Here is a 27,071-nt window from a genome sequence, read left to right as displayed (position 1 = left end):
AATACATGTATTGTTCATATTTTAAACTAAATATCTGCCGTAGCCTAGAGGTGACAGACTGCTACTGTCCAGCCACTGGAGAACTAGAAGCAAGTGCCAGTGTTCCTGACATTAGAAGTGCCTTAAAGTCCAGCCATCAGAATATGGTGCATACAAGCTGGAGACTCTGGATGGCCAGACATGCACTCCTCCTAGACTCTTCAGAGTTCACAGTTTTACTATAGGGAGGCTTTTGGCCCCCTGACACTCTCACTAGACTCAGAAGGACCCAACCCAGCTCAGCAGCTTCCCTTCCTTCTCCCACCCAACCCACTCCATGTGGGAAGCAGCAGCAGCAGAAGCTGGCAGGAGCCTTTGCAGCTTCCTAGCCTCATCATTCGCTTAACTCTGAAGTTTGGGACTTTGGACTTTTAAAAAAAAAAAATCTTTTTCCATGGGTTGTTTCCCCAGTTGCCCCATCCCTCTGATGCCCTCAGCTGTCTGGCATCACTCCACAACCATTCTGCTTCTCAGCCGCTCTCTCTCTCTCTCTCCCTCTCCCTCCACTCCCCTATTTCCCCCTCCTGCTCCCCTCCCTTATTCTGCAGTCCCTTCTCACCATCCCTCTTCCCTACTCCCATCCTGACTGTGTCCCCCACGCTGAAACCCTAACTCTGGAATGTTCCCCAGGAATTTGGACAATCTCTAATCCATTTTGAAAAGGCCTGAGGTAGCTAGAATATTTATCTCCGTAAGCTGCACCAGGAATTTCCACCCTGTAACCTCGAGGGTGCTTTTAGCTGTGACATTCATGTTGTGCAGTTTTGTGTACCTGTTAGGGCACTTTATAGCCAGAACTGTGAACTAATCTGGCTGGGAATTAATATATTTTGATGAGTCTCAAAAATATTTTCATTTTGTTCCTTCTAATTCAAGAAAACAGGAGCATCAGAAACATTTACCTATTGAGATCTCAAAATGGACTGGCTTGGAGCCTATGGAGGGGTCCATCATAGTCACCTCAAAGAAGGCAGCATAGAGGAGGAATTCTTCCTTCACTCCCAGCGAGTTCTAAACAAGGAGACACCAATCAGTCCAACAGTCACAGGGGTCATGTCAAAAATAGTCCTAGGCAGAGCAGCGGGCCCTGAGGTCTGAGAATGGTTACTGGGTCTCGGGCCTAGGGCTGACATGGCCCTCACACAGCAGCACCTGCATCTCATGGGCCACGAGGAGTGGCTGCCTTGACTAGCAGGACCCGGCAGAGAGGAAAGAGCTGCTGCAGAACGGTGTCACCAGTTATCTTTGAAAAGTCATGGAAGACGGGAGAGATTCCAGAGGACTAGAAAAGGACAAATATAGTGTCCATCTAGAAAAAGGGAAATAAGGATAAACTGGGGAATTACAGACCAGTCAGCTTAACATCATTCTGGGACTGTTGCAAAAAAGCGAACATCATTCTGGGATGCAGGAGTGTTGTAAGCAAGACAAGAAGTAATTCTTCCGCTCTACTCCGCGCTGATTAGGCCTCAACTGGAGTATTGTGTCCAGTTCTGGGTGCCACATTTCAGGAAAGATGTGGACAAATTGGAGAAAGTCCAGAGAAGAGCAACAAAAATGATTAAAGGTCTAGAAAATATGACCTATGAGGGAAGATTGAAAAAACTGGGTTTGTTTAGTCTGGAGAAGAGAGGGCTGAGAGGGGACATGATAACAATTTTCAAGTACATAACAGGTTATTACAGGGAGAAGGGAGAAAAAATGTCCTCCTTAACCTCTGAGGACAGGACAAGAAGCAATTGGCTTAAATTGTAGCAAGGGCAGTTTGGGTTGGACATTAGGAAAAACTTCCTAACTGTCAGGGTGGTTAAGCACTGGAATAAATTGCCTAGGGAGGTTGTGGAATCTCCGTCATTGGGGATGTTTAAAAGCAGGTTAGAGAGACACGTCTCAGGGATGGTCTGGATAATACTTAGTCCTGCCATGAGTGCAGGGGACTGGACTAGACGACCTCTTGAGGTCCCTTCCGCTCCTATGATTCTACGATCCCTGAGGCTGTGGCAGAGCAATCGCTCTATCTCCCAGAGCTCAGGCCTGGCCCTCCCCTGGTTCAGTGCTCATGTGACGCCACAGGGGAAGCCCGAGAGGGTCTAAAGGCTAAGGTGCCAGTACACGACTGTCATGAATATACAGGGAAGGGTAGCCACCTTTCTGTAGACAGTGCTATCAAATCCCTCCTGGCCAGAGGCAAAACCCTTTCACCTGTAAAGGGTTAAGAAGCTAAGATAACCTCTCTGGCACCTGACCCAAATGACCAATGAGGAGACAAGATACTTTCAAATCTGGATGGGGCGGAACCAAAGGGTTTGTCTGTCTGTGTGATGCCTTTGCTGGGAACAGATCAGGAATGCAGACTCAGAACTTCTGTTAAGTTAGCAAGCAATCTAGCTAGAACATGTGTGAAGTTTCCTTTTGTTTAATGGCTGGTAAAATACGCTGTGCTGAATTGAATGTATATTCCTGTTTTTGTGTCTTTTTGTAACTTAAGGTTTTGTGTAGAGGGCTTCTCTATGTTTTGAATCTGATTACCCTGTAAGGTATTTACCATCCTGATTTTACAGAGGTGATTCTTTTTACGTTTTCTTCGATTAAAATTCTTCTTTTAAGAAACTGAATGCTTTTTCATTGTTCTTAAGATCCAAGGGTTTGGGTCTGTGTTCACCTGTACAAATTGGTGGGGATTTTTATCAAGCCTTCTCGAGGAAAGGGGGTGTAGGGCTTGGGGGGATATTTTGGGGGGAAGACATCTCCAAGTGGGGTCTTTCCCTGTTCTTTGTTTAACACGCTTGGTGGTGGCAGCATAGGGTTCAAGGACAAGGCAAAGTTTGTACCTTGGGGAAGTTTTTAACCTAAGCTAGTAAGAATAAGCTTAGGGGGTCTTTCATGCAGGTCCCCACATCTGTACCCTAGAGTTCAGAGTGGGGAAGGAATCTTGACAACTACTGATGGACTCAGCTCTCTCTCCTCATGTCACTGAGCCAGATGGAGGCTTCCCTACTTCCCCAGCGCTTGATGGAGACATGGAGCTAGATAGCAGCTGGCTGGCTCAGGCTGAGGGTGGGCAGGATGGGAATGATGCTTCTTAGAAGAGGGAAGCCTACTAGAAGTTCACAAAATAGGTGACAGAGGGTGTGTACAATGATCGTCCGGGCCAGTGGTGAGGGTCCCTGGGGTGGGGGAAGGGGCCAGCACTGAGGCCCCTTGTCCCCCGGGTTCCAGGGGTCCCCTTTCCTCCGAGTTACAACTTTATTTACCCTGTGCTGAGCTCATAGCAGCCTCACCCACACCGCTGACACAGAGGCTCCAGAACGGCAATTGCCAGGGCGCGTGGCAGGGCTGCTCTGCTGGTCGCAGTGGGAGCATGGCCCAGCGGACTGAGTGCCCTGAGCAACCTGTCCTGCATTCACTCCACCAGCTTCCCACAGAGCGGCAGGTGTGTAGGTTCCAGCAATGACAAGGGTTTAGCGAGCGGGAGGTAAGCTCAGGAGAACACTCTGTGTTGGGGGCAGGGGCCTTGCCTATTGCGCCCAGTCCCAATGCAAATATTCAGTTACTGCACTGGCTTTCTGTCAGTGAAAGGCCTCCAGAGGGCCCTGCCTGCAACGGGCAGCCAGAGCTCAGTTTCTAAAAGCAGAGCATCAGAGATGCAGACACGGGACTGGCCTCCGCCAAAGCCAGATGTGCCGACTCCGTGGGGGGTGCTCAGGGGCTGGAGCATCCGCAGGAAAAGATAGTGGTGCTCCGCACCCAGCAGCCACAGCTGTGCCCCGGCCTCGCTCTTCAGCTGATGGGGGCATTGCGCTGCCGCCAAACCGCTGCAGGGCGGCTCGGTTAGGGGCTTGCGGGAGGGTGGAGAGTGGCGGGTGGGCAGGGGCCTCAGGGAGGGAGCAGAGTGGGGGCGGGAGGAGGTGGCGTGCGGGCAGGGCCTTTAGGGAAAGGGGCGGCATGGGGGCGGGGCATCGGGCGAAGGGGGATTGAGCACCCCGGGGAAAAGGAAAAATCAGCGCCGGTAGCCGAAGCGCTGCACAGTAATGGACCCAGCCGCAAGGCACACCTACAGCTTCCACAGCACACACTCCCTTGGCATAGGAAGGGCCCCTCTGTATTTTAGCTTGGGTCTCTTCATTTGGGGCCCTTCTCATCCCACATACGTGTACACTCCGAGTGGCACTGCAAGAACAGCAGGTGTGAGTGACTAGTTACTCCGGCGCCAGCATGTTTACACACAGCTCTCAGCCGGTGTGTAAACCTGAAGTTCCTGGCCCCTTCCCTGGCCCCTCCCTCAGAATGGCCCATCAGTCCCTGGAGCGCCCACCTCTGGGAGTGGATGGAGCTCCTCCACCTCCACAGTGACCTCGCTGGGCTGCTCTGCCTCCTCGGGGCTGCCAGCCTCGTCCCCATCTCGCCTCTGGCTCTGCTCTTTGGTGCTGGCCTTGGATTTCTCCTTGGCCTTTTTACTCTTCTTCTTCTTGTTCAGTGTCAGTTTGCTCAGGGTGCCCCTCAGAAGCTCCTTGCTCTTGCCATCTACTGCGCTGGGGCTGCTGAAAATCTCCATAGAAATGGCTAGGAGGATGCGGCCGCGATAGAATATGCCCTCCCCCAGGCCCTCGTTCAGATCCTTGTGGACATCCCGCAGAGCTGAGTTCTGGGGAGAGCCATACAGATTCACCCAGGCTGGGCCAAAGGTGGGGTTAAAGCCTGCAGGGACACAAATGCTTGCAATCAAATGGTTCAGGATTTGCCTTCACTGGCAGGTACACCTCCAGAGAGAGAGAGGTACACCTCCAGAGACAGACAGACATCCCACCCACTGACAGACCTGGGCGGTTCACCACAGACAGACATCCCACACACACACTGACATGGGCATATCCCCATAGACAGACACCCCACCCACAGACAGACACTCCACCTAGACAGACCTGGGCCGTTCACCACCGATGGACACCGCACCCACAGACAGATATGGGCATATCCCCACAGACACCCCACCCACAGACAAACAAGGGTTGTTCAGCACAGATAGATACCTCCCCACAGACAGACCTGGGCAGTTCACCACAGACAGACAGCCCACCCACAGACAGTCAAGGGCTGTTCGCCACAGACAGCCCACTCACAGACAGATATGGGTGGTTCACCACAGACAGACCCACTCCCCACCCCCTAACAGACCTGGGCACTTCAGGACAGACAGACCTGGGTGTACCCCACAGATAGAGGCATACATGACTGTGGCAGGTACGTGGAGTGGGGATGGGGGAGCAGAATCATATTTGACACTCGAGGTGCTGCCCAGATAGCTCCATGGCAGGGGACAGGACAGAGGCGGGTTCCTCACCATTCCTCCCAGGATCAGATATCTGCTGCAAGTCAATGAAGTGCGTAGCAAGCGCCACATCCCCAATGTTTGCATCGTCTAACAGTTGGATTTTTATTTTTCTGGCAAGAGGAGGGAACATCTCAATGAAGCTGATCTGCTCGTTCCATTCTGGTTCTGCAGTGTCATTTTCCACCGAGGTCTCCCCCTGGGGCAGAGGAAGGCATGAGGACTGCACAGCGCACCGCTAAAGAACTCCAAGTGGCTTCAAAGCCAGCCACAAGTTCAAGAGAAATCACTGAGGCATTCTGGGAAAATCTGGATTCCCCATTAGTGTGTGGCTCTGTTCTGACCTCATTGCAAATGCGAGGAGAGTCATTCTAAAACACTGGTGAGTGGCAGCAGCCGCCAGGGCACAGATGCTGCATAAACCACCCTCAGCCAGCTGCAGGAGCTGAGCATGGGGGAGCTCAGCATACTGGAGCACATGCAGGCCAGGCTCAGGCAGGAGCACTCACAGCTGAGCAAGAGTCCGCGCGGAAGGGCTCCAGCCCTCTAATGGCCAGAGCCAGCCTTGCCATGTGGAGTTAAGGGGAGGGGGAGGGGGATGGCTTGTTCTGGAGGGGTAGGAGAAAGAAGATGTAAAATGGGGGAGAAGTAAATGTCATGTCCTCAGGTGCTGTCCTGCTCCAAAGAGAAGCTATACAAAGGCCCCGTGTTTATTGTCCCACTAACCTTAGATCAAATGACTCAGTTTATAAGAAAAACAATGGAGCTGCTCTTCCAGCCTGCACCTCTCTTACCTAGCCTGTATTTAGAGCTGTGCACAACAGGAGAGCGCTAGCTTCAAAGCTGGGTGGACCGCAGCTCCTGTCCTCTCGTGCACCTTGTAATCAGTCTCTGGGTTTAACAGGAGCGAAGCATTTCCTGAGGACTCTGCACCACACTACAGGTGTGAGGGAAAAGCTGCGCAACCATGTGACTGATTAACAAAGGCTCCAGGCCTCAGGGCAGGACAGAGTCACAGGGTGGAACAGCAGTCACATCAGTCTCTGCGGGACAGAGACTGGGGCTGTACAGGACGGAGCTGGCTGGGCAGTTTCAATGCATCCAGACACCATGGAACACACCCAAGGGAGCCAGACATGGAACAGTCCGTGTGATTTCATCCTTGGGATTTCTTTTGAGCTTTTTCCTATACTCAGCAGTGTGAGGAGTTCTAGAAACGTCTGTGTCTGTCTAGGTCTGATAGCCAAGCCACCTGGACTATCACAACAGGCTGGAACAGGAGGTCCTCAGAGTCTGGGCTGCAGCATCAGTATCTCATCGACAGCTCCTCTCCACAATGAGCCTATGCAGGCTCAGATTCTCCCTAATTACATGACTTTCCTGCTTTATTACTGGCTCATGCTGCTGCTAACCATATGCTTATTCAAGCTCTGATTGGCGCAGACTGTTTGTCCAAGTTTCAATATGCTCCCTACATCCATTCATATGCATTTCTGAAATAATGGCTCAACTGCACAGACGACAGTGATGTGGGGCTTAACATTCAGAAACCAGAGGGTCTGCTCAGGCCTCCCGGTGGAATACAGAGGCCCAAATGCCCAAGCAGAGACTTACCTGTTGCCCAGCAAATGAGACCTGCACATATGGATCAATGAAAACTTTCTTCTCGCCCACAATCTTTGAGAACCCCCCCATGATTCCAGCACTCATGGTGGGCAGGCCCTCGGCTCGGTAAACCTTGATGCAGATTTTGGCCCACGGTCTCTCAGCTGGGACTCTCTTAGGCAGCAGCAAGTTCCTAAAAGAAATAATCATTGTTCTACTGGTCACAGTAAATCACCACAGCAAGACAAAGCCCAAGAACACACGAAATGTGGGAACTGCTAGGCCAAGGGCCCATTTCAGCTGGTCTCCTATCTCAGACAATGGCCTGCATCAGGGGCTTCAGGAAATGCAGCGACTCAGCCCCAGCCACGCCACCGGTGAGTGCTGGAGGGTGGCTCCCCCCTGCCCCCCCCAAACAAGCCCCTCTCCCCCCATCACGGAGGCCTGGGGCTCCACACACACACACCCCGGGGGGGGGGCTGCATAGGGCCCCAGAATAGCTAGGGACGGCCCTGCAGACTTACTTTTCAATGTCCTCATTCTGGCTGCTAGAGGAAGTGGGCAGGGAGCCCATTATATCACCTCGTGCAAAGACAGAGACGTTACACTTCACAAATCCTTTCACTCCTGCCCTGGTGTCCTTTGGGTCATTGATAACAGCCCACTTCTGAAAGAACCTGTGATCTAAAGAGATAAGGACAGGGACTCTGAGCTGCGAATTCCTAATCACACCACTGCCAATTCTCCAAGAAACTCTAGCTCTGCACTTCTGAAATCAAAGATGCTACTGTGCTGGAACCAGCGCCCTGGGAAACCCCGACCGGGTTTAAGATGGGTAATCCTGGATAAAATGGCTCAGATATTTAAGTATGAAGTGTCACAGGCGTTGACTTTCCAATGTCCTGGGGGGTGCTCCACCACAGACCCTGCCCCCACTCCACCCTTTCCTCCCAGGCCCCACCCAACTCCACCTCTTCCCACCACTGCTCCGCCCCTCCCCGCCCTGCCACTTCCCGCCCCCTTCTCCCAGCACACCCCACCCTCACTCCTTCCTCTCCCTCCCAAAGCTTCCTGCAGCTGCTAAACAGCTGATCGTGGCGGGCAGGAGGCAGGGGAGGTGCTGATCAGTGGGGCCCGCTTGCGGGCAGCAAACACTGGGGGGCTAGTGGGGGAGCTGATAGGGGGACTGCCAGGGGGTGCTCAGCACCCACCATTTTTTCCCAGGTCTGGAGTACCCACGCAGTCAGCACCTATGTGAAGCATAGTTATTGAGGCGCTGATGGGAATAGAAGTTTTACTTAATTAAAGACTAGAAGATTTGACCCTCCAACTCTCTTTCAAGAGGAAGAGCTGCCCAGAGCTCCTGTGCCTGTTTATTTTCCTTTCCTGCCTGCAGTGGCCCTGATATACCTCAGAAGTCTCAATTTTTCTCTCAAATTTAAAATGTGGAATTTTCTTGGTGTTTGGTTTTAAATATTCTCCTGTGAGAACCGCCACTCAGTCACTGGAGTGTTGTGTTTCGGAGCCTTCTGGAAAGTCACTCGCCTTTAAACTGAAGTGCAGTGTTGTCAACTCTCATGATTTTGCCATGAGTCTCAGGATAATTATTGCTTTCCTTAAAGCCCCAGCTGCTGGAGTGAAGTGGAGATGTGGTGATTTCAGCCTTCATTCTTAAAGAAAAATGAAGGTTCTAGCCCTCGGGGCTGTGGAGAAAGCTTCAAAATGTGACCCCAGTGCACCCTAAAGGCTCAAAAAGCAGAAGGCAAAGAAAAAGACCACCCCATCTATTATTATAATCTCACTTTTAAGTCAATCTCATGATGTTTGGTGAGCCTGATTCATGATTTTTGAACATTTGGGATTGGCAGTGCGGTGAAAGTGACCTGGAAGTGTCAGATTCTAGGCTATTATTTGCAGTGGGGTAACACCCCTAGAGCCCCAGGCAGGTGCAGCATAAACTCACGGGGCCTTGGCCTAGCAGGACATTTCCAAAATTTAAATGATCTATCCCAAGCTTTTGGTGAACTGCAAAAAAGTGATAGAAGGTCATCTAGATTTTTCTGCAACTGGTTCAATTGTTATATTCAAGAGTTAGTAACAAAGTAAAAATGTACATTAAAATTTTAAACCTAACCAGTGTCCCTTAGGTGAATTGACACAAGATGTCAGAACATTTTAGTATTACAGCTGAGTGGGTCTAATATTTATTTAATTTTCTTTCTTTATATAGGAATTTGATACAGTGCTCCTATCAGATAATAATTTCTAAGTTATTATCTGCAAAAAAACAAGATTTTTCAGGTGCCCAAGCAGCCCCTAGAATCATGGTTAAAGTTCCCCTCCCCCCCAAAAAAAATCTGAAATGGTGCCCCTCAAACAATGTGGAGGGATAAAACAGGGAAGCGAGAGCAGCAGCCCCAAGGCTCTGCACACTGTACCTGGCTGGCTGTACACTGTCTCTGTGTCGATTTTGAATGTTCCTATGCGTGTTCCCAGGAACGGGATCGTCTTTGAATGAAAAACCTGCACATAACACACAAATGCATTTCAGCCGCTGAACGGCATGGCTGTCAACAGGGCGGAGTGCAGCTGCTCAGAGAGGAATGGGCAGAGGGGACAGGCTGCTACGAACAGAAGGATCCTGCAAGCAGAGCTCCGCTTCATTGGCACAGATGGCTGCATGCTTGTCGGTGGCACAGAACAGATGAGACACACATGCTGCCCAGAAGCTGAGTGACCTCCCCCAGACATTAGGCCAGTCTCCCCACTGGACTGGATCAAAGGCCCAAACCAGCCAACCTTTCCCTCATGTCCAAACTGACCCTCTCCTGAGCCAAGGCCCACACCAGACCGACCACCCAAGGAGCCCAGGCCAAGGCCTGAGCCAAGCTGACTTCTCCCCTGGGCCCTAGACAAGCTGCTGCATGTGCCCAGACCCGCCTGAGGCCTGAACCGTGCCAACCCCGCTCTCATGTGCGGGCCCAGGCTCAAGCCAGGCTGACCTCCCCAACAACTGCAGGCCCAGTGAGGCCCACATTGACTTTTCATGTGCCTGAACTGACTGCATTCCTACCCATGGGCCAAGGCCTGGACTGAACTGAGCCAACCTCTTAATCCACGGCCAGGAGGAGGCCTGAGCTGGGATGGCATCACTCCGGTGCCAAGCCAGGCTGGCCTCTCCTTCGTGACAGGGCTGAGCACATTCCTTTAAGGAAGGGGTGCCCTGCTTGGCCACGGTTGGAGGGCAGCAGGCTGCAGTGGAAGAAGAACTAGCATCTCTGGTCTCCAGCCTACGTTTCAACGAACAGGTGCTGCTTTTAACCCTCTTATTATAAAGAGCCTCAGGTGAGTCTTCTGAGCTTCAGGCCCCAGAGTCTTTCAAGGGCCTGATTCTCCCCTGCCTTTCCCTTGCGCTGGCATTTATACACGTGCCAGGGTGGCCGAGTCAGAAAGCCCCTCCTTCCCACCAGCATGTTACACCCCTCTGCAGGCCAGGGGACAGGCAATGGGAACCACTGGCTTCAATCTCCATCTGACTGGGACTGAGAGCAGCTCATGCCCTTACTAGGAGGAGCAAAACTGCTACAAAATGTCAACTCCTCTCCAAGAGACAAAGTGGGTGAGGTAATATCTTTTATAAGCTTTTCCTCAGGTCTGGGAGAGGTTCTCCGAGTGTCCCAGCTACATGCCAGGTGGAACCGATTGTTTAGCAGAATTAGTTAGCTCATATTCTAGGACCCATTCAAGGTAGAGTGCCCCGTGACCTTTCCTGGACCAGAGGAAGAGCTCTGTGTGGCTCGACAGCTTTTCTCTCCCCAACAGAAGTTGGTCCAATAAATCTATTACCTCACCCTCCTTGTCTAATATCCTGGGACCGACACGGCTACAACTACACTGCGACAAGTAAGTACAGCCGGAAATGGAAAAATGAACTGGGGGAAAGAATCTGGGCACATTTCTCCTGATATTTTACTGTGAGGAAGGGGCGCTTGGTTCTCCCTTGGGGGCTCAGTCAAGGCTGGGGAGGAACTCTCCCTTGGGTCAGTCTCAGCTGGAGGGTTAGGTAACCCCTACGAACAGTTGTGCTGAAATAGCTTAACGGTATAAAACTACAACTGGCATTTGCCAAGCAGATGTAACCCTGTGGGGCACTATGAAAGCAGGAGACTGACAAACTGCGTGCAGTGGGGAGAGCGACGTGATCGGATGCTGTGGCCCAATCAGTACCAACACGTAAGATGTAAAGTGGGTTACAAACTGCTATTGATTACAATGGGCTTTGGAGCAGACCCTATAGCTACACATATAGCCCGTGTTACCTACAAGGAAGGCAGCATTGTCTACTGGCTAAAGTAAGAGATGAGAGTCAGACCCCTTGAGATTTATTTCCAACTCTTCCACTGACTTGCTGTGTGATGCTGGACAGGTGCTTTAACTCGTCTGTGGCGCAATTTCCCCACCTGTAAAAGGAGGGTAATACTGGTGCCCTAACTTTGTACAAGAGCCTGAAGAACTCCAGGTGGAAGGTGCTGCCATAAACACACACACACGGCACCTCAGTGCAGCACGTCAGTTGTTGCCATTACACAGATTCTTGCCAATGTGACTCAAAGGGGTGCGGACAGCAGGGCATACTTACGGAAATCTCTATGAGTCTGTGAAATAAAACTTCCCTTGGTTCATGAAATTCAAACACAAAATACTGCAAGAGAAGAGAGAGAAAACTGAGCAAAGCGCTCCCATCGCAACCCCGAGATTGGACACAGCCATGTCAAGTGTATCTTGAATGAGGCTCAGCAGCTGTGGAGGTGCTGCGCGCTCCGCCCGACCCTGGTTGGGTACGGGCAGGGCCGCGCGCTCCGCCCGACCCTGGTTGGGGGTAAGCAGAGCCGCGCGCTCCGCCCGACCCTGATTGGGGGTAAGCAGGGCCGCGCGCTCCGCCCGACCCTGGTTGGGGGTAAGCAGGGCCGTGCGCGCCACGTGACCCTGGTTGGGTGTAGGCAGGGCTCTGCGCGCCACGTGACCCTGGTTGGGTGTAGGCAGGGCTCTGCGCGCTGCCTGACCCTGGTTGGGGGTAAGCAGTGCTCGTGTTGTGACTCGGGCTGTGGAGAGTAACAGCAGCACAGCCTGCTCTCAGCCACACGGCAGTGTCCCTGGTCCCTTCTTTGCACCGTGACCTGTGCAGGTGGCTCTGGACACTCTACCAATAAGATCCCTGGCCCACCCCATGTACCTCATTGTAAAAGGGGCAGTTCGTTGACTTTTGCGTTGCTGTGTGCCTTTTCTCTTCTCCAACCTTCACCACCACAAAGGGGTCAATGTTCACCCCCACCAGCTTCTGGGCTTCAATGACATTGATCCCGATCTGTGGAAAGACGGGAAAGGAATGCACTGACGGGTCCTTTTGAAGGAGCTGGGAGTGCCACCAATGAGAGGAAAGCTCGCCTGTTTCCTTCCTGCAGCCAGCTCTTCCAGAGACACAGCCCACCCGTTAGCCCATGACCCTTCACTGCTTTTTAAAATGCCCTGCGCTCATTAGCATCACTTCCCGCCTTAGACATGTGACGGCATGCTCAGGAGGAGCAGGACAAATGGGAAATCAAAGACGACAATCCAAGTTACCTTTCCACCCCTAATATTCTAGGCGTTCCCTAGAGTGTCCAGAGAAACACTGTAAAATAGCCAGCGGTTAGAGAACCGTAACATTTACAGCCCGAATGGGCACTGCCCCTGCAGCACGGTCAAGCTGGCCTGGGAGTGGCGGTTCCACTACTGAGTGGCAGTGGGGCTCAAGCCAGCTGCGTAACCTCCTGGGGCCATGTTCATTGCTGGGATACAGTGGCATCTCCGTGTGTCTGTTTGCTCGTCCCTAAGATGGGAATGAAAACCCCTGCCAGGTGGGCTATGAGGGCCAGTTAATATCTACACTGCACTTGGAGGATGCAAAGAGCTACAGAAGCACGATTACTGTTGTTATTATTAAACTACAGGGCGCTGTTTAACAGCTGAGACAGCAAGAGGCTGATGGGTCTCCCCACATTGGGTTCACAGTTTCTAATCTCCCTTAAACTCATATCTAACTTTATAGCCCAGTAAGAATCCTGGCTCACACTGTTCAAAGGATGCATTCTGGAACCAGTTCCATCCCGTGCAGAATGTTCACACAGACTCTCAGCCTCCGCATGGAGAAACCCCACCAGCAATGAAAGGAAATATCGACACCCATCTGGGCCCGGCCAGTGGGGTTGGAAATGTAGGCGTTTAAGAGCTTATACATCAGACGAGGAAAGGAGAGCTCTGCTGAGGCCAGTATGTGATTAACATAGAATAGGAAGCAGGGATGTGGCAAAGAGGAACTGCCGGACTGTTCCTTGGAGAGGGCGGAGGGGCAGAGACAATGGCGGCCTGCCTGTCTGTTACACATTGAAGGGAGACACTCGCCTGGCGGTTAGCTGCCCTGACCATAGCAGACCTGGCTCAGGGCAGGGATCCAAGGGGGAGGCACATGACTTGCAGGTCTTCAGTACAATACCTGGAAGCTTTGTGGTCTAGGAGTGGCAAACAGGTCCCACTTGCAGAGGCGTCTGGAACGGCTGCAAGGGAAACAAACTAGCTGAGTTGGCCTCTAAGCAAAACCCTCCTGTAACTTACTGGGGTTGCAGCCTGCACACGCGCAGAAGTAGCGTCATTGCCCACTGGCACTGATCACCCAGTTACGCCCCTACGGTGGAGCGGTAATGGCTGGAGACCAAGGGCCCATCAGCCAAGACACGAGCACGGGGAAAGGGAACTCCAAACACTCCTCCCAGGCAGCCCCAGCAATTCCAAGCAACCACCCTCCATAGGTGGCTCAGCTGGAGGCTCCATGAAGAGGCCACATTTCTCCAAGGGCACCATCATGTCCTGCTACTGGAGAGCAGAAACCCCACAGCCTGGCTGCACACACAGACACAGGCTGCAGGCAGACGCGTAGCCAGGGGGAGCGATCCAAAAAAATGGCCCCACCCACTGCGGCGCTGTTACTCACCCAGCGGCCGGCCCTCACTCGCGCCGGCTGTCCCCGGTGGCACGGACGGTCCCGCTGCCGAAGACCCGGAGCGAGTGAAGGTCCCGCCACCAAGGTGCCGCCGCCGGGTGAGTAAAGGTGCCGCAGTGGGTGGCACCTCTTTTTTTGGATCGCTCCCCCTGTTCCCTCAACCGGGGAAAATTTAAAAGGTGCCAAGACATTGACAAGGCGCCACTTGTGCTCAGAGGGGGAGCGGCTGCTGCCCCGCTCCCCCCCAGCTACGCTACAAGCTGCAGGAAGGGTAAACAAGGCTGGACTGAACCCCCAGGGCCCTGTGGGTAAGACTCAGCTCCTCAGAGTACCCCAGCACAGTGGGGGTGGGCCCCGGGCCCGGCTGTGTGGAGAGACCCACACCTTCACCAAGCGAAAGGCCATGCAGAGCACTGACCCTTGCCGGGGGGAGAGAAGAGGAGCATGTGCCAGGTACCTCTTGACAGGGCTGAAGACGATGCCCAAGAACTCCATATCAGACTCATCGTCGTACTCCTCCTCCTCCTCCTCCTCATCACTCTCCAGGCCCTTCACCAGCTTCCTGCCCAGTGCCGTGGCCTTCCTATCCAGCTCATGAGCTCGCTTCACGTCAGCTGTCCTGGAAACACATACATACTTGTCAGCCTCGTGTGAGGCTGCCCTGGCAAAAGCAGGGAGTCAATCAAGGAAGCATTGCTTCTCTGATCCCCGAGCACCTGCCCATTGCTCCGAGAGGGCACAGCCTCCCAGGGTACTTACTGCAGCTCCTCGAATCCAGCATTGCGGATAATTAACTCGGAGCTGCAAGACACAGAAACACTAGTCAAAACAGCGAGCCCGTTATTGCTGTTCACCAAACACATGCTTCCGAGTCTGCTCTCGCTTTAACTGAACTGCTCCCTGTTGTAAGGCCTTTGTTTTCATTGCAGAGACTGCACAGACTCTGTACAGCATAACTATCTGGCCACCTCCTTACTCCACACCTGCCGCTGTAACCTCTGAGCTCCTCAGGTCAGAATTTCAGAGCAAAGACAGCCATGACAACTCCCTCTTATGACTCCTCTGCACCCACACCACATTGCCAGTCTGTGTGCCATCTTGCACAGCCTCTGGGGATTGCCAGGACCAGTACTTACTTACCCCTGTCTCCACTGTAACCCTTCGTCCCTTCTCACTTTGACTAGTGCCTTTCCTACTTGCATGGTCTTCTGCAGGGCAGCACGGACCAGCCATCACTGAAGGGAGGTGCAGGCTATCCGCCCAGTGTTGAAAAAGACAAGGCTGCAGCTCTGTTGGATGCTGACACCTACCCCATGCCTGCCAAGTGGTTTGCAATCCCACGTCCCGGTGAGTAGTCTGGACTTCTGCACTGATCTTACACACAGCTAAAACAGTTATGTCTGACCAGGCAATCTGTCTCAAACCATCCCACTAGCACTGTAAAAAGCCACTGCAGACAGGCCCTAAGGGAACAAGGATGGGAGTGCAGAAGCAGCCTGATTTTTTCCTCTTCCATTATTTTCAGTACCTGTCTTTCATCTGGTAGACAAAATCCTCTTCATGCCATGTACCCGCTGAGCCATCAGGAGGCTGGTAGCGCAGATCTAGCTCGATATAGATCTAGGAAGGGAAAGAGCAACATGCATGAAGGGCACAGCAGCCAGAGACTGCCCAGTGACACACCAAAGGGGAGGAGAAAGGACATTACAAATAAGAAGGAAAAGTGAAGAAAGCTGTCAAGGGCTTTCCTTCCTGACTGGCCAGCGGAACAGGCAGCCTGGCTGTGCAGAATCCCTGTCTGATGGTTCAACAGACGATACTGTACTTGCCCAATACCACTTCCAGCCACAGCTCCCTGCAGTTTCCCAAACCCAGGGACAAATGGAAACTAAGCTAAGCTCAGGTTTCCAAGTTTAAAATGCACCATTAGCAGCTTTCCCCCATGGGCTTGGTGCACAGGCTTTGAGGGGTTGTGCAAACTGGGAAATGAGAGAGGGTCCCAGGGCTTGGTCATGACCAGCTAATATGGCTTTAACCATTACTGTCTTTGCCTTCACTTGATGCAAAATAGGGTTGAAAATGTGCTAATAACGAAGTTAGCGAATCTGTTCTAAACCGCCACCTAGGGGAGGTGGATTTAACCAGCAATGCTGTTACATAAACTTCACCTGCAGCTCCCGGAGGTCAAAAGAGGGGGCAGCTTTGCCACTGACATCAGTTGGAGTGGGAGCAGGAATGGCACTATGGCTACAATTTTCAGAAACAACCAGCAATTACTCAGTTTGGGGACATCCAATCAGAGATATTGCAGCTCCTATGGACTTCATTCAGCTGTGGCTCTCTACACCTGAAAGCTGAGAGAGATCTTCTGTCCACAAGTGAGAAAGAGAAGGAAAGTATGCTCAGGTGGTAGAGGCTAGAGCCCTGCATGGGACAATTTTTTAAAATCCCTCTCCCGTCCCGCCCCACTATGCCCATTCCCACCTGCTCTATCACTGTTTCGTGCATTTTTATCCCACTACCACCTGCAAAACCTTAGTCCCCTCAAATCCTTCAAGACAGACAGATTCCCCCATGCTACCAAAAAAAAAAAAATACTGTCAATTAACACAGAAGCTCTCAGCCAGGGGTCCGGAGCCCGCGGGGGCTGTGAGCAGGTTTCAGGGGGTCCGCCAAGTAGGGCCAGCATTAGACTCACTGGGGCCCTCGGCGGAAAGCCGAAGTCCCGCTGCATGGGGCTGAAGCCCAGGCCTTAACTTTGCCACACAGGGCTGAAGTCGAAGCCTGAGCAATGTGGCTTCACAGGGGGCTCCTGTGGCACGAGGCCCCAGGCAGTTGCCCTGTTTGCTACCCCCTAACTCCGGCCCTGGCTTTTACAAGCAGAAAACCGGTTGCTGTGGCATGGCTGGGCCATGGAGTTTTTATAGTATGATGGGGGGGCCTCAGAAAGAAAAAAGTAGAGACCCCCTGAATTAATAATTAATATATATATAAACCGAATTCAGACATAATTTTTACCACAAAAAAATCACATCTTGCTTAAACCATGTAAAAAAATACTTTAACTTCTTGTTATAATAGACATCAAATCTCTTTCTTCCCTCCAGGAACTTGTCTAGTTCTTTTTTGAACCCTGTTATAGTCTTGGCCTTCACAACATCCTCTGACAAAGAGTTCCACCGGTTGACTGTGTGTTGTGTGAAGAAATACTTCCTTTCGTTTGTTTTAAACCTACTGCCTGTTAATGTCATTGGGTGACCTTTGGGTCTTGTGTTATGTAAAGGAGTAAATAACATTTCCTTATTTACTTTCTCCACACCAGTCATGATTTTATAGACCTCCATCATATCCCCTAATCGTCTCTTTTCCAAGCTGAAAACTCCCAGTCTTATTACGCTCTCCTCATACGGACACTGTTCCATACCCCTAATCATTTTTGTTCCCCCTCACTGTTTTTTTTTTCAAATTGTAACGTTTCTTTTTTGAGGTGGGGCAACCAGAACTGCAGGCAGTATTCAAGATCTGGGCATACCATGTATTTATATAGTGGCCTTGTGATATTTTCTGTCTTATTATCTATCCCTTTCCGAACAGTTCCCAACATTCTGTTTGCTTTTCTGACCAGCTGCTGCACATTAAGTGGATGTTTTCAGAGAACTATCCACAATGTCGCCAAGATCTCTTTCTTGAGTGATAACAGCTAATTTAGACCCCATCATTGTGTATATATAGCTGGGATTATGTTTTCCAATGTCCACTACTTTGCATTTATCAACGTTGAATTTCATTTGCCATTTTGTTGCCCAGTTTTGTGAGCTCCCTTTGTAATTCTTCCCCAGGGCTCCAGCAGCAGGGCTCCGGGGACGGGGCTCCGGTCACCGCTACCACCCTGGGCCCTTTAAATCGTCCCCGGAGCCTGCTGGAGCCCTGGAGAAGCAGTGGCGGGGCTCTGGGGACGATTTAAAGGGCCCAGGGCTCGGCCATCGCTACCACCCCAGGCCCTTTAAATTGCTGCCCCAGCCCCGCGGGCTGCTACTTCAGGGCTCCGGCAGCAGGGCTCTGGCAGCAATTTAAAGGGCCTGGGGCTCCAGCCGCAGCTGGGAGCCGCAGGCCCTTTAAAGTGCGCCTGGGGAAGCCGATCCACCCCGGTATGGCACACCAGCTCTTGCCGGTACGCTGTACCGGGGTGTACCAGCTTACTTTCACCTCTGATTATAGCTCACGAAAGCTTATGCCCAAATAAATTTGTTAGTCTCTAAGGTGCCACAAGGACTCCTTGTTGTTTTTGCTGATACAGACTGACACGGCTACCACTCTGAAACCAGTATTATTGAGTAAGGTTAAGATTCTGTCAGGTATTTTTAGTAAAAGTCACAGACAGGTCATGGGCAATAAAAAAAAATTCACAGAAGCCTGTGACCTGTCCTGACTTTTAATAAAAATACTTGGGGGAGGGGCAAGGGAGAGACTAACAGTCAAAGCGCTGCCTAGGGCCGACCTCTGGCAGCTGCTTCAGCCCGGGGGCCGCTGCTCCAGCCCTGCCGCTGCAGAATCCGTGACTTCCGTAACCTTCATGATTAAATCATATCCTTATTATTGAGTCTTCTAAATTTTATAACCTCTCTAAATCTCCTGGAGCATTTCAGTCTCCATCAGCATCCTGGTCAGGTGGCCGGCAGTATATTCCTAATGCTATATTCTTTTTATTCAAGCCTGGAATTACTATCCATAGAGATTCTGTGGCATAGTTTGATTCATTTGATATTTTTACTACATTTGACTCTACTCTTTCTTTCACATATAGTGCCACTCCCCCACCAGCACAACCTCCTCGGTCATTCCTGTATATTTTGTACCCTAGTATTAGTGTGTCCCATTGATTTCCATCATTCCACCAAGGTTCTGTGATGCCTATTATATCAATATCCTCATTTAATACCAGGCACTCAATTTCACCCATCTTAGTATTTAGACGTCTAGCATTTCTATATAAGCACCTAGAACATTTGTCACTTGTTAGCTGTCTGCCATTATGTGATGTCACTGAATGCAACTTTTTTGCATTTGACAGTTTCTCGCCAGTTCCTACTTGTACTTGATCATCTTCCAGCCTCTTCTCCTTACCAGAATATAGAGAATCCCCATTAATAGATCCTCCCCTCCGGGACGTTTCTGTGAGAACCATGTGCACCTCCACACAGGGGTGAAAGTGGGCCAGTACGGTGTACTGGTAAGAAGCCGGTACTGGCTCGTACACAGCGGATGTTAAAACACAGCTGTTGCTGCCCCTTCCCCGCCCCCCGACAGGAGCAGGGCAAAAGGGGCAGTTTCCCCGGGGCCGGCGATTTAAAAGTGCCAGGCTGGAGTCAGGCAGCTAGGATGGGCTGGCTGGGGGAGGCTGACCCCAGCCCTGCCCCTTCCACCTGAGGCCCCGCCCCTTCCGCCTAAGGCCCGCCCCTTCTGGGGCCCAGAGCTGGGCCCCCTTACCAGAAAGAAGTTTATATTACTTTCACCCCTACCTCCACACCTAGCAGAGGAGCACACAGGAAATATCTTCAATCAAGTCAGCGGCTGGAAAGCAGGAGAAGGCCCCGTCTGACCTATTGGTTCTCTGCAGGTGCAGGTGTTGCAAGCCACTACTTTTTTCAGGATCCTACCACCTTAGACTGCAGAATTTCAGCTTTCCTTCAAAAAAGGAAGACTTTAGCCGAGTGGTTCTCAACCTGCAGCCACTTGTGGCCCGATCAGCACACAGCTGCGGGCCATGTGACATGCTCAGGGCCGTACAGATAGTATATATATTGTGTGGATGCAGCCCACATAACAGAGAGCTGCCTATGTGGCCCACAATGGTAAACAGGTTGAGAACCACTGCTCTAGCCCATATGGTTGCAATATAAGACTTCAGAACAGGAAGCAAGTGATATCACTGCATATTGACAGTTGACTGTAGATGGCTGTGTTTACTTGTAAGTCTTCCTGTATACCTGTGTGCTGGCAAGTGGGTAATGAAGTCTTACAGTGACATGTGACCATGTCACCTGAACTGGAATCTATCTTTAACCTGGTGCTTTTCCATTTAGAAGGAGGGGTGGGAACCCAGAGAGGGACAAAGGATTCCTGCCTTATGCAAAAGATGTATAAGGGGTGGAACAGAACAAGAGAGACTGCAGTCATGAGAAATCCCCTAGCTACCACCTGAGCTGGAAAGAGGACTGTTTCAGGGAAAAGGATTGTGCAAAGACTAGGAAGGTGTCCAGTCTGTGAAAGAAGCTTACTGAAATATCTCTGAGGGTGAGATTTTTATCTGTATTCAGTTTTCTTACTGTATTAGGCTTAGACTTGCATGTTTTATTTTATTTTTCTTGGTAATTCACTTTGTTCTGTCTGTTGTTACTTGGAACCGCTTAAATCCTACTTTTTGTATTTAATAAGTAAAAAGTGATTTTATTAATTAACCCAGAGTATGTATTAATACCTGGGGGGGCAAACAGCTGTGTATCTCTCTCTATCAGTGTTATAGAGGGTGAACAATTTATGAGTTTACCCTGTATAAGCTTTATACAGGGTAAAACGGATTTATGTGGGGTTTGGACCCCATTGGGAACTGGGCATCTGGGTGCTGGAGACAGGAGCACTGCTTAGGCTGTTTTCAGTTAAGCCTGCAGTTTTTGGGGGATGTGGTTCAGACCTGGGTCCGGGTTTGTAGCAGGCTAGCGTGTCTGGCACAACCAGGCAGGGCACTGAAGTCCCAAGCTGGCAGGGGAAACAGGCTCAGAGGTTAAGTCTCAGCCCATCAGGTGGCTGTCCCAAAGGGGGTTTCTGTGATCCAATCTGTCACAATTTCCTCCTCGTCAGAAGGGTGAGAGTGTTTTTCTTCAGGGGTTTGGTGTGCTTTGCTTTGGGACTAGCCTTGCATGTAGGAGGAGAGAAAGATAATAACAAAGAGGAGGAGAACCAGAAAAAAGCTGTCTTGGCCTAAAGCTTCAGAGGCAGTGGGACAGGAGCTGGGAGTGCCACACTGGGATAGGAATGGCTTTCTCCACAGTCCCTTGGGATAAGCAGCCTGACCCCAAATTAACATGATGTTCATGAGAACCTCTGGTCAGAAACAGAGATCCTGGTTGCTGGAGGGAGACACAAGGCCAGGCAGACCATCAGTGTCCATACGGAGAGGCATAGCCCAGGGTGGGAATTTCAGCGTTTGGATACCAAGCTGACAGGCATCTCTTGGAAGTGCAGGGTACGTGGCTGCAGAAGCCTGGTGTGAGGCAAACCTCCAGCCATAGCAGGGCTGCTCTCTCAGCTGCACTGACCTCCCATCCAACAGAGCCTGCAAGTGACTCAGCCCTCAGGCATGCGGCAGCAGCCTATGCCTGAGCAGAGCCTGGGTCAGCTGACCCCCAGACTCAGATATTTCCCCAATGCCAGAGCTGCAAGTTAGTCCATGCAACAGCACTACCCAGCCAGGAACCCTCCTGTGGCCTTACTGTGAAGCAGACTCTCTAGACTCCCAGCCTGCTCCAGATCCGGTTCCTTTTCCTGGCCTGATCCCTGTTCCAGCCTTGCCCATGTCCTACCCTGACCTTGCTCCAGCCCTATTACTGACCTGCTCCACCCTGCATCCACCTCCTGACCCCCAGCTCTGACCTTGGCCTGCATCTGGACTCCAGCTATGGTACTGATTTGGCTTGTCCATGGACTCTAACCACCCGGCTTCAACCTCTGCTCCAACCATCAGGCCTGACTGCCTGACACCCATGCCTGACACCAGGGAGAAAGGTGGAGAGTTTCTGGGATGTGAAACCCTTGCAAACTAGCAATGTCCAGTGTCTCGCCAAGGATCCTGTTAAAGCTGTGAAATACACACCAGCTGTTAAAGAGCACATGACCACTCAGACCACATGGAGATCGCATTGAGTGGTATACGTAACACTATATCACAGGCTGCTTCTGGAACAATCGGCTTCAGAAAGTCACACAAGACACCTTGGCTTTCTGAAGAGGACTTTGATAGATGAGCGAAAAAGGCAGTACACAAGCAGGGAGCTGTCTGTAAACCTAAACAGTTGAAAGGCATTTTCCAGGCCTTAGCACAACATGACTGTGAGATCTGTATCAATTCCCTGGCCGACAAAGCAGAGGACAGCCTGAAGTATAACAACCTGTCCTGCCTACAAAGCTATCGCGAACCTGGCTGGCAGCCATAAACATCTTCTAACATCCTCATCACAAAACCAGACAGCTCTCCCTACTCATTATCCAACGAGGACCTGGACAGATGGAAAACACATGATGAAAGCACACACCTGTCAACAACTATCCAGAGCGATATGACCTGGCTAACCATACAGCAGCACACCCAGGGATGAATACTGATCCTCCATCGCTCGAGGAAGTACAAAAGGCCATCCAACAGTTATGGAATCGACATGCTGCTGGACCTGATAGTATTCCACCTGAGCTGCTCAAAAATGCCTCAGAAACAGCGAGCATTGGCCTGCATCAACTGTTCTTAAAAGTGCGGGAATCAGGCCAAGTGCCAGCAAAATGGAAAGACGGCATCATAGCATCCCTGTACAAGGGTACAGGATCTTACACCAAATGTGGCAACTACCGGCTAATCCCATTGCTACAGTCGCCGTAAGGGTCTTCACTCACGTCCTGCTTGGTAGGATGCAGCCACTCCTTGACAGACATTGTCATCCACAACAATCAAGTTTCACTGCTGGGCAGTTGATAATGGATGCTGTTCTTAGCTTCCAGCTTCTGACTGCACCAAGCATTTAACTGCCCACTCCACGTGCCATATATCGACATCAAATCAAGCCTGCTTTTGATTTGGTCGACAGGTGAGAGCTTTGGCTTGCACTAAAAAGAGTTGGCATCCCAGATGTTCTGCTAAATCTGGCACGCAATTTTCACACCAGTCCCATTGCAATTGTGCGCATTGGTTCACTGCCCTCAACACAACCTCACATGTGACAGGAATGTATTGCTGCCCTGGCACCATTAGGTCAAGCTATCAACTGGATATTAGGACATGCCGCTCCACATGTCAGAATCAAGGCTGGTCAAGAAACATTCACCAGCTAAGACTATGCCGACGATGCTGTCATGCACTGTGGAGAGTATTGACAAGTTCGCCTACATAGGCTGCAAACAGAATTAAAGTGTTCACAGCAAACTGGACATCCTCCAACAAATAGGTCTTACCGCTCCTGCATGAAGTCCATGTCTCACCTGTGGATGCAAAAAATGTCTCTGCACGGAGAGACAGTTCAGGATCTATCAAAGCTGGGTCCTGCCTGTACTGCTATATGGGTCAGAAACCTGAACCCTCCTAGAAGCAGACTTGGAGCGGCTTGATACATTCCATATGTGTCATCCTCACCAAATCCTGAGCATAAAGTGGTTTGACTTTGTATGAAATGCCATAATCTTGCAGAGCTCTGGCCCTCCTCAAATCTCTCACTACATTCAAAAGCGGTTTTGTATGCTCTTTGGCCAGGTCACCATGACGGACAAAAACATCCCAGCACACCATGCTCTCAAACTCTCCTCGAATGGACACGCAGCCTGCTTTGGCACCAAGGCCCTATTAGGTCAGAGATTCTCCTCAGGTTCTGAGAGCTCTGACACTTCATATTCCAGAGCAGGCACCTCTCCAAGAAATGGAGGACCCATTCCCCACTGACAGCGCTGAGGAAAAGGTCACGTAAGACCAATCTAGACCACTCCAGATCTCAGGATGACTCTTCCACCTCCCCCAGGAAAAGCGTGGACCAGCATGGAGTCCACACAGATTGGCGCAGGTGCCTCTAAACCCTTCCCTGGTACCAAGTAGGGAGGTTAGAAACTCTGTACCATGACTCCGGTTCCAGCCTCTGGGTGTCCATTGAGACAGGTACCAGTGAGGGAGATGCCAGTACCGTTTCCACATCAGCAGCATATCAGGCAGCTACAGACCACCCCTGCCTTTCAGTCCTGACCTCTCCTTTGGTCCAGGACTTTGCTAGGGCTGCATCATCTACAGCAATGGCTCTCAACCTTTCCAGACTACTGTACCCCTTTCAGGAGTCTGATTTATCTTGCTTACCCCAGGTTTCACCTCACTTAAAAATTACTTGCTTACAAAATCAGACAGAGAAATACAGAAGTGTCACAACACTATCACTGAAAAATTGCTGACTTTCTCATTTCGTCTGTATGAAATCTTAGTTTATACTGACTTTGCTAGTGCTTTTTATGTAGCTTATTGTAAAAATAAGAAAATATCTAGATGAGTTGATGTACCCCCTGGAAGACGTCTGTGTACCCCAGAGGCACGCATACCCCTGGTTGAGAATCACTGATCTATAGCCCCATCGACTGACTGAGCTCCTGAGCCCTTGCGTCTGTCGGCACCACACCCCAATCTTCCCCTTTCACAGGCTGTGGAGGCAGGGCCGGTACCGGGATCAGTATGGGGGACCTCGGTACCGGGAAACATTGACACTGCAAAGGCTTCCGTGGCGACTTTCACTGGCCTCAGCATCGGTACCGTCAGGCACTCCGGTACTGCTACTCACTTCGGCACTGACACTGCTTCCAGCATCAGCATACTCAGTACCAGTGGTACTGCTTCCGTCAGCAATGCCCCTTCCTGCCTCCTTCTGGCAATGGAGGAGTCAGACCGGTGACTCACTCCCTGTGGTCTCGCTCCGCCCTTATCTCTCGGATCCCAAGACTCCTCTGTGTCTGAGTCGGGATCATCATCTTCCTGCTCTCCATCACATGACCAGCATCAGGGGCCGTTGACAGCCCGTTACAGGTATTAGAATTGGCACATGTCTTGTGGTCAAGATGGAGGCCACTGACCTAGCACCTACTGGCCACCAATGCCTTATCCATGTCAGTGGCCTCCATGGATTCCCTGGGATGCTCCTCAGTCCTGCAGGCCTGGCACCAGCAGTCCTCCTCCCTGCAGAGCCTTCAGAGTCGTCAGGCCCTATGCTACCAGCACTCCCAGCTATCTTCGAGACACCACTGACTTCCTAAGGAAACTACAATCCATCGGTGATCTTCCTGAAAATACCATCCTGGCCACTATGGATGTAGAAGCCCTCTACACCAACATTCCACACAAAGATGGACTACAAGCCATCAGGAACACTATCCCCGATAATGTCACGGCAAACCCGGTGGCTGAACTTTGTGACTTTGTCCTCACCCATAACTATTTCACATTTGGGGACAATGTATACCTTCAAATCAGCGGCACTGTTATGGGTACCCGCATGGCCCCACAGTATGCCAACATTTTTATGGCTGACTTAGAACAACGCTTCCTCAGCTCTCATCCCCTAATGCCCCTACTGTACTTGCGCAATATTGATGACATCTTCATCATCTGGACCCATGGAAAAGAAGCCCTTGAGGAATTCCACCATGATTTCAACAATTTCCATCCCACCATCAACCTCAGCCTGGACCAGTCCACACAAGAGATCCACTTCCTGGACACTACAGTGCTAATAAGCAATGGTCACATAAACGCCACCCTATACCGGAAACCTACTGATCGCTATTCCTACCTACATGCCTCCAGCTTTCACCCAAACCACAACACACGGTCCATTGTCTACAGCCAAGCTCTACGATACAACTGCATTTGCTCCAACCCCTCAGACAGAGACAAACACCTACAAGATCTCTAGCAAGCATTCTTACAACTACAATACCCACCTGCGGAAGTGAAGAAACAGATTGACAGAGCCAGAAGAGTACCCAGAAGTCACCTACTACAGGACAGGCCCAACAAAGAAAATAACAGAATGCCACTAGCCGTCACCTTCAGCCCCCAACTAAAACCTCTCCAATGCACCATCAAGGATCTACAACCGATCCTGAAGGACGACCCATCAATCTCACAAATCTTGGGAGACAGGCCAGTCCTTGCCTACAGACAGCCCCCCAACCTGAAGCAAATACTCACCAGCAACTACATACCATGCAACAGAACCACTAACCCAGGAACCTATCCTTGCAACAAAGCCCGTTGCCAACTGTGCCCACATATTTATTCAGGGGACACCATCACAGGGCCTAATAACATCAGCCACACTATCAGAGGCTCGTTCACCTGCACATCTACCAACGTGATCATCATGTGCAAGCAATGCCCCTCTGCCATGTACATTGGTCAAACTAGACAGTCTCTACGTAAAAGAATAAATGGACACAAATCAGATGTCAAGAATTATAACATTCATAAACCAGTCAGAGAACACTTCAGTCTCTCTGGTCACACGATTACAGACATGAAAGTTGCGATATTACAACAGAAAAACTTCAAAACCAGACTCCAGAGAGAGACTGCTGAATTGGAATTCATTTGCAAATTGGATACAATTAACTTAGGCTTGAATAGAGACTGGGAGTGGCTAAGTCATTATGCAAGGTAACCTATTTCCCCTTGTTTTTTCCTACCCCCCCACCCCCACTGTTCCTCAGACGTTCTTGTTAAACCCTGGAAATGGCCCACCTTGATTATCATACACATTGTAAGGAGAGTGATCACTTTAGATAAGCTATTACCAGCAGGAGAGTGGGTTGGGGGGAGAGAAAACCTTTTGAAGTGATAAACACCCATTTTTTCATGGTCTGTGTGTATAAAACATCCTCACTGCATTTTCCACTTTATGAATCCAATGAAGTGAGCTGTAGCTCACGAAAGCTTATGCTCAAATAAATTGGTTAGTCTCTAAGGTGCCACAAGTACTCCTTTTCTTTTTGCAAATACAGACTAACACGGCTGCTACTCTGAAAACAGTCGTCGTCCCATCCAGGTCCATCAGCCCTGGAACAGGATCTGGCTCTGGCCCACTTAAAGGTCTCGTCTTCATCTCCAGACAATGCTGTACTCTCTGGCTCTTCCTTCCCTTCGGCACCGGAGAACTTTAAGGCCTACCAAGATCTTTTGTGTAGTGTAGCTGCTTCCCTTGGAATCAAAGCAGAATTCTTGAAAGATACCAACCAGAAATGAGTGGCTATCCTGCAACCATCCGCCTCAGGGAGAGT

General features: G+C 50.8%; 1 protein-coding gene across 3 annotated transcripts in view; it reads right to left on the bottom strand.

The window, feature by feature from the left end:
* The window catches only part of LOC140897398 (fer-1-like protein 4), a 160,510-nt gene that overhangs the window by 96,019 nt on the left and 37,420 nt on the right, over positions 1-27,071 (bottom strand). For all 3 annotated transcript variants that reach the window (XM_073310003.2, XM_073310006.1, XM_073310002.1), the window contains 12 exons: positions 15,538-15,629; positions 14,769-14,810; positions 14,467-14,628; positions 13,506-13,566; positions 12,207-12,338; positions 11,613-11,675; positions 9,412-9,496; positions 7,498-7,657; positions 6,983-7,166; positions 5,381-5,567; positions 4,355-4,737; positions 942-1,050 (listed from right to left, as the gene is read on the bottom strand). In XM_073310003.2, coding sequence (XP_073166104.1) covers positions 942-1,050; positions 4,355-4,737; positions 5,381-5,567; positions 6,983-7,166; positions 7,498-7,657; positions 9,412-9,496; positions 11,613-11,675; positions 12,207-12,338; positions 13,506-13,566; positions 14,467-14,628; positions 14,769-14,810; positions 15,538-15,629 — 1,660 coding nt within the window. The remainder of the gene's footprint in view (positions 1-941; positions 1,051-4,354; positions 4,738-5,380; positions 5,568-6,982; positions 7,167-7,497; positions 7,658-9,411; positions 9,497-11,612; positions 11,676-12,206; positions 12,339-13,505; positions 13,567-14,466; positions 14,629-14,768; positions 14,811-15,537; positions 15,630-27,071) is intronic.

The sequence above is a fragment of the Lepidochelys kempii genome, chromosome 13, assembly GCF_965140285.1.
Source record: "Lepidochelys kempii isolate rLepKem1 chromosome 13, rLepKem1.hap1, whole genome shotgun sequence".
Taxonomy (NCBI): Eukaryota; Metazoa; Chordata; order Testudines; family Cheloniidae; genus Lepidochelys; species Lepidochelys kempii.
This window is presented reverse-complemented; position numbering and strand designations above follow the sequence as displayed.